This window comes from Rhinopithecus roxellana, chromosome 5 (assembly GCF_007565055.1).
Source record: "Rhinopithecus roxellana isolate Shanxi Qingling chromosome 5, ASM756505v1, whole genome shotgun sequence".
Taxonomy (NCBI): domain Eukaryota; kingdom Metazoa; phylum Chordata; class Mammalia; order Primates; family Cercopithecidae; genus Rhinopithecus; species Rhinopithecus roxellana.
In genome coordinates this window covers 30,817,131-30,824,312 of record NC_044553.1, presented here as the reverse complement: position 1 = coordinate 30,824,312, position 7,182 = coordinate 30,817,131, and the positions used below count along the sequence as shown (strand labels likewise).

General features: G+C 51.1%; 1 protein-coding gene across 2 annotated transcripts; it reads left to right on the top strand.

Annotated features, from left to right (window-relative positions):
• The first annotated feature begins 1,034 nt into the window (after nucleotides 1-1,034).
• On the top strand, nucleotides 1,035-6,363 carry ELL3 (elongation factor for RNA polymerase II 3). 2 transcript variants are annotated; one of them, XM_030931285.1, is made up of 11 exons: nucleotides 1,035-2,208; nucleotides 2,434-2,469; nucleotides 2,824-2,936; nucleotides 3,049-3,250; nucleotides 3,358-3,443; nucleotides 3,611-3,662; nucleotides 4,223-4,403; nucleotides 4,481-4,520; nucleotides 4,644-4,815; nucleotides 5,609-5,653; nucleotides 5,732-6,363. In XM_030931285.1, the coding sequence occupies exons 1-11, from the start codon at nucleotides 2,077-2,079 to the stop codon at nucleotides 5,840-5,842; spliced, it is 1,170 nt and encodes a 389-aa protein (XP_030787145.1). In that variant the 5' UTR covers nucleotides 1,035-2,076; the 3' UTR covers nucleotides 5,843-6,363. The 2 variants fall into 2 exon arrangements, with proteins under 2 accessions (XP_030787145.1, XP_010383549.1); XM_010385247.2 differs by having other exon boundaries at nucleotides 3,587-3,662.
• The last annotated feature ends 819 nt before the right edge of the window (nucleotides 6,364-7,182 follow it).

The following is a 7,182-nucleotide window of genomic DNA, read 5'->3' as shown; positions in this document are numbered from 1 at the left end:
TCACCATGTTGCCCTGGGAGGTCTCGAACTCCTGAGCTCAGGTGATCCATCTGCCTCGGCCTCCCAAACTGCTGGGATTACAGGCATGAGCCACCGCACTCAGCCTCTCTTTTTTTTTTTTTTTTTGAGATGGAGTCTTGCTCTGTCTCGCTCAGGCTGGAGTGCAGAGACATGATCTTGGCTCACTGCAGCTTCTGCCTTCCTGGGTTCAAGTGATTCTCCTGTCTCAGCCTCCCAAGTAGCTGGAACTACAAGCGTGTGCCGCCACACCCGGTTAATTTTGTATTTTTAGTACAGACGGGGTTTCACCATGTTGGCCAGGCTGGTCTCAAACTCCTGACCTCAGGTGATCCACCCGCCTCAGCTTCCCAAAGTGCTGGGATTACAGGCACGAGCTAGCGTGCCCGGCCTTTTTTTTTTTTTTCTCTTTTTGAGACAGGGTCTCTCTCTGTCGCTCAGGTTGAAGTGCAGTGACAAAACATGGCTTGTTGCAGCCTGAACCTCGTGGATTCAAGCGATCCTCCTGCTTCAGCCTCCTGAGTAGCTGGGACTACAGGCATGCACTGCTATGCCCAGCTAAGAGACCAGCTTTATCCATTACCACAAGTGTTTATCAAATTAGGATATTGTCGCAGAGAAACAGAGATAGTACAGATTTTGAAGATCAACTTTATTGAAGTACAATTTACATACAAATTTTATGTGTATTGGCCGGGTACGGTGACTCACGCCTCTAATCCCAGCACTTTGGGAGGCCGAGGCGGGCGGATCACGAGGTCAGGAGATCGAGACCATCCTGGCTAACACGGTGAAACCCCGTTTCTACTAAAAATGCAAAAAATTAGCCGGGCGTGGGGCGTGGTGGCGGGTACCCGTGGTCCCAGCTACTCGGGAGGCTGAGGCAGGAGAATGGCGTGAACCCGGGAGGCGAAACTTGCAGCGAGCCGAGATCGCGCCACTGCACTCCAGCCTGGGCGACAGAGCGCGACTCCGTCTCAAAAAAAAAAAAAAATTATGTGTATTTTTTTGATGAGTTTTGACAAATGTATAGGTAATTTTATGTGTGGTGGAGGACATTAAGTTTCCCTGGGATTGTGCAGGTCCAGGGATTTAACAGAGGGATCCTGGTTAGGAAACAGGACAACATTAAGGCTCTTGGGAAACATAATCAAACAGGAACAAGTGGAAACCCCAAGGGCTGGCCAGAGGTTGGTCCTGCGGTTTCACTGCACCAGGATCTGGCCCTCTGGAATGCCTGGCGACTTTATGGCAGCTCCTGGCCCTCCTCAGGGAGCGGTCTCACCACTCTGACGTATGTTTAGGCCACGAGATGAGACCTACGACTGGGTTCTGGCTCTCTGCCCTGCAACTTTCCTGCCACTACCCGCGCCCGTATCCCTGCCCACCAATGGGGAGCGCTCCAGTCGGTGACAGCCAACTTTCGCTGCTGCCACCACAACCGCAGGGCCCGATTACCTCTCCAGTCTGTTAGAAACCGGTTTCAGATCCGCGGTGGAACCGCGGGCGGGAAAAAGCCCAAGCGCTGTCTCGGGTGCCCCTTCGGGTCAGCCATCCTCTGGTCTCCGAGGCTCGGGGCTAACTGGGCGTGAACCGCTGAGCCCGCCTACCAATCAGGCCCTTTCTCCCGCCCCTCTGCAGCTGAAACCCTCAAAGGGTTGCAGTTTCAGCTTTCACTTAGAGACAGCAACTCCAAATTCAGGGTCGCTGGGGAAACTGAGGCAGGACTGGGGACTCTGAGTGAGAGGTCAGACGCTGGTCGCGGACTCTTTCTCCCAAGAACTGCGGATAGCTCTTCCGATAGCTCAAAGCGACTCACGCAGATCCTAGAAGAGAGCGCCGAGGTCCGGGGGGTTGGCCCCGGAAAGCGAAGCGCCGCCCACGCGGCTGGGAAACCTCAGGGTGGTGCTGGTCGGAGGTGGGGCCAGGGGCGGGTTCCGGGCGGAGGGTGGGGCAGACGTGGGTTACCGGGTGTGCCAGCCAAACCTTGCACAGAGGAGGTGGCGGTGGTGGCCCTCGCCTGTGGCCCCCGTGCTGCTTGCACTCGAACTCTTCGCCATGGAGGCGCTCCAGGAGCCTCTGAGTGGACAGCGCCGGCTCTGTTTCACGCCAGCTGCCCGGACCAGCCTCTTACTGCTCAGGCTCAACGACGCTGTGCTGCGGGCGCTGCAAGAGTGTCAGCGGCAACAGGTACGGCCGGCTCCCTTCTTCTCTAGTCCCTGCCCCTGGGAACCTTGGGCCTCAGCCGGCGACCCTGGAGAAGGTGCAGGGGAGAGGGAGCGGCATCCGCAGGCTCTGGCCTCCCCACCTCTCCAAGTGAAGCCCGCTAGGCAGGTGATCCCGGGCTCCGGACCCCAGATCCTGGGGATACCGCTTGACCTGCGCTCAATGGTCACATCTTCGCTCTCCCCGCAGGTACGGCCGGTGATTGCTTTCCAAGGCCACCGAGGGGTAAGTGCGAGCTCAGGGTGTGTGAGCGAGGTGAGGGCGAGGGAGCATAAACGTGGGCTGGAGGTGGAAGGTGTGGTCGGGGCCGGAGGCTGCCAGTGGTCACGGTCTGAGGTATTTCCGAGAACTGAACTCCAAGTGGGGCGAGGAGGCTGCTGGGGTTGTCCCAGGGGGCTGTGGTTGAGGGGACTGTGCTGTTTCAGCCTCCTGGGGAACTCAGGCCCAGCTGCACCTGGTGTGCTAACGAGCCCTGTGGGGCCCGTCTTAGTCTTACTTAGGCTGGCTCCCGGAGGAGTGGCGGCGTCAGGAGGGGGAGGGGCTGACTTCATGGGGCTTACCGTCTCCTTCCACCTCCAGTATCTGAGGCTCCCAGGCCCTGGCTGGTCCTGCCTCTTCTCCTTCATAGTGTCCCAGTGTTGCCAGGAGGGAGCTGGTGGTAGCTTGGACCTTGTGTGCCAACGCTTCGTCAGGTAAGGGGGAACAGGTAGCAGGCAAGAAAGGGTTTGTGGAAAGTGGGGGAGGGAAATGTGGAGAGGTGCTTAAGAGCTCACCCCCCTATTTTTTTCCACCATCCCTTTCCAGGTCTGGGTCTAACCGCCTCCACTGCCTAGGCTCACTCAGAGAGCGCCTCATTATTTGGGCAGCCATGGATTCTATCCCAGCCCCATTATCAGTTCAGGGACACAACCTGCCTGAAGATGCCAGACATCCTGAGAGTTGGCAGAACACAGGAAACTATTCTGAAGCAGATGTAGTATCACAGCCACAGATAGCACTAGAGGAGGTGAGGCCAGAAACTGCAGGGAGTTGTGATAAGGTGGGGCAAAGCCTGAAGTCCAAGGTATCCCAGTACTCCAGGGAACCAAGTGCTCCTGCTACTTTCCCCACCAGGTGTCAGTGTCAGATCCACTGGCAAGCAACCAAGGACAGTCACTCCCAGGATCCTCAAGGGAGCACATGGCACAGTGGGAAGTGAGGTACTTGGGATGGGGTGGGACTAACATGGGAAGCTTTGGCATTGTCTTCCTTTCTAATCTCCACTCTTAAATGTTGTAATAAAAGATCCAGTTCCACCTCCTACCCTGGTCTTCATCTGTCCCATTCCCTGAAAATATCCTAGAAACCAGACCCATCTTCCAAACAGAGAACCTGTTCAGGCGCTGCCTTCCTCTGCCAGCCGGAAACGTCTGGACAAGGTAAGTTATAATGGCAAGGGCTTTTCTTTCTTTTCTTTTTTTTTTTTTGTAACATTGATATAATGAAACAGTGGCAAAGACTATTTTGAAGAGCACTTTTAGTCAAGCGAAAACTTAGAAATTGGAAGCTCATTATATAGGAGGAATTTTTTTTAGAGACAACGTCTCTGTTCCCCAGGCTGGAGACTCCTGGGTTCAGGTCATCCTTTTTTCTTCTTCTTCTTAGTCTCACTCTGTCACTCAGGCTAGAGTGTTGTGGTATGATCACAGCTCACCACAGCCTTGAACTCCTGGGCTCAAGTGATTCTCCCTCCTCAGGTGGTGTGTGCCACCACACCAGGCTCATTTTCTGATTTTTTTGCAGAGATAGATAGGGTCTCACTATGTTACCCAGACTAGTCTTGAAATCTTGTGTTCAAGCGATTCCCCCACCTCAGCCTCTGAAACGGTTGGGATTACAGGTATGAGTCACTGTGCCCAGCCTAGGAGGAATTCTTGAGAAAAGAACATATTTAGGAAGTTCTTGGCTGTTTAGGTTACACAGATATTTTCCTCAACAGAAACGTTCAGTGCCTGTGGCCACTGTAGAACTAGAAGAAAAGAGGTTCAGAACTCTGCCTTTAGCGCCAAGCCCCCTACAAGGCCTGACCAATCAGGATTTACAAGAGGAAGAAGATTGGGAGCAAGAAGATAAAGATGAGGACATGGACCCCAGATTAGAACGCAGTTCCTCAGTTCAAGGTGAGTTAATGAGAGGAGGGTAAAAATGCCAGTGGAAAAGACTTATAATCACTTGTGTTTTCTTGATTCCTTCCTAGATTCTGAATCCCCAAGCCCAGATGTACCAGACTACCTCCTGTGAGTTCCCTTGCTTTTTCCAATTTCATGAAGCCTTGTGCATATATTAAGATACACTTCCTGGAAGCTGAGGGCTTTTCAGGGGCAATGAAATTGAAGGTGACAGCTCTCTGCTCTTGGCAGGCAATACAGGGCCATCCGCAGTGCAGAACAGCAACATGCCTATGAGCAGGACTTTGAGACAGATTATGCTGAATACCGCATCCTGCATGCCCGTGTTGGGACTGCAAGCCAAAGGTTCATAGAGCTGGGAGCAGAGATTAAAAGAGTTCAGCGAGGAACTCCGGAATACAAGGTAAGGACAGGACCCAGCCTGGCTTTCCAACTCTACTGGCCATTAACCCCCTGCTAACCACCCATATGCCTGTGTTCATAAAGTGACTAAGCAAAGTGACAAGGAAACCTGTTTGAAGGGAAAAATTAGTCTGTATCATTGTATCACTCAGTAGAATGAGAAGGGAAGTTACTTCTCTTTTTTGCAACAGTCTAGCTCTGTCTCTCAGGCACAATCTTGGCTCACTGCAACCTCCACCTCTTAGGCTAAAGCAATTCTCATGCCTCAGCTTTCCGAATAGCTGGGATTATAGGTAGGTGCCACCATGCCCAGCTAATTTTTGTTTTGTTGGAGACAGGGTTTCACCATGTTGGCCAGGCTGGTCTTGAACTCCTGACCTCAAGTGATCCACCCACCTCAGCCTCCCAAAGTGCTGGGATTACAGGTGTCAGCCACTGCACCTGGCCCCTCTTTTTTCTTTTTGAGGTGGAGTCACTTCGCCCAGGCTGGAGTGCAGTGGCACGATCTTGGCTCACTGCAAGCTACACCTCCTGGGTTCACGCCATTCTCCTGCCTCAGCCTCCCGAGTAGCTGGGACTACAGGCGCCTGCCACCACGCCCGGCTAATTTTTTTGTATTTTTTAGTAGAGACGGGTTTCACTGTCTTAGCCAGGATGGTCTCTATCTCCTGACCTCATGATCTGCCCACCTTGGCCACCCAAAGTGCTGGGATTACAGGTGTGAGCCACCATGCCTGGCCACCCCTCTCTTTATTTCTTAATGTTGAACTCAGTGCTAGTATTTTCTGTTTCAGGTGCTGGAAGACAAGATAGTCCAGGAATATAAAAAGTTCAGGAAGGTAAGACAAGGTCGGGGAATGGAAGCAAGCAAGGTAGAAATTAGAATTTTTACTTTTTGACATGCTTTTTCTCTGCAGCGGTACCCAGGTTACAGAGAAGAAAAGCGTCGCTGTGAGTACCTTCACCAGAAATTGTCCCACATTAAAGGTCTCATCCTGGAGTTTGAGGAAAAGAACAGGGGCAGCTGAAGTTATCAAGGGAGTTCTTGAGCCTCTGCTTAGTGAAACACGAAGGAACAAAGCAGCTGTAAACTAAATAGAATGCAACTATCTGCTTTTCTTATGCTGACCACTGGAGTCCATGGTGGCAAGTAGAGAGTTGCTCTAGCTTCCTGAGGTTTGGTTTTCATTGTTAATTTTTGGGGTGTGGGCACTGTGCAAAGACTCCATAGCTAGGCCTAGGAGTTTAGGAAAAGTGACAGAGTCTTGGCTGTTTCACCTTTAGTTCAGCCAAGTCATTTTCAAGTCCTGAGAAATGACATCATCTTCAGGATAAGATAATGAGGACACTAGACAAACCAAACTAAGTGAATTTAGTCTGGTAGCCTGCCTAAGGAAACAGTAATAATAACTTTTGGTAAGAGCTAAAATAACTTGTAGCATACCTAGATATAATGGGAAAGGGCCTGGGTGGTACCCACATACTGAAAATGAACTTTTTTACCAACATGGCTAAAAAATTAAAACTGACTGCTTCTATGTCCTTTGTACAGGTTTATGTTTTCCTTAAATCTTCCAAGGCAGGTGGTTCTTAACCCTACCTTCACATCTGAGCCACTTTTGGGGCTCTCTAAACAATTAGATCCCTGGACCCCAGCCCAGATGTTATGAGTTAGAATCTCCAAGATTATGGTTTAGACATCTTTTACTTTTTCCAAGCTCTGTGTGTGACCAAGATACATACTTTGCTGTAAGGCTCTACCAAATTCATCTTAAAATTGACAGCTACGGCCGGGCGCGGTGGCTCAAGCCTGTAATCCCAGCACTTTGGGAGGCCGAGACGGGCGGATCACAAGGTCAGAAGATCGAGACCATCCTGGCGAACACAGTGAAACCCCGTCTCTACTAAAAATACAAAAAACTAGCTGGGCGAGGTGGCGGGCGCCTGTAGTCCCAGCTACTTGGGAGGCTGAGGCAGGAGAATGGCGGGAACCCGGGAGGCGGAGCTTGCAGTGAGCTGAGATCTGGCCACTGCACTCCAGCCTGGGCGACAGAGCAAGACTCTGCCTCAAAAAAAAAAAAAAAAAAAAAGACAGCTACATACTGTAATTATATAGTAGGAAGAAAATTCTTTTCTGAACATAGGAGTTCCTAGGATCACCTAAAGTAGGGCTCCTACCTCGAATTATCCAGTGACTGAAAACTATAACTGGGCAGGATTTGAATTTACCTACAAAAGGAGATAAATGGTTTAATTGGACAAAAGATCACGCTTCAGTCCTTTCTGTTCCTCATTGTTACAAAGGAAAGTGAACGCTTTACTCATAACTAGGAATGATACTGCCTTTCCCAGTTCTACTGAAGGGGGA

Bases quoted from the DNA above. Each gene is read 5' to 3' on its own strand.
- ELL3 (XM_010385247.2), top strand. From the start codon at position 2,077: ATGGAGGCGCTCCAGGAGCCTCTGAGTGGACAGCGCCGGCTCTGTTTC. The intron at 3,663-4,222 runs GTAAGTTATAAT...TTTCCTCAACAG, and splicing joins GCCGGAAACGTCTGGACAAG to AAACGTTCAGTGCCTGTGGC. The intron at 4,521-4,643 runs GTGAGTTCCCTT...TGCTCTTGGCAG, and splicing joins GATGTACCAGACTACCTCCT to GCAATACAGGGCCATCCGCA.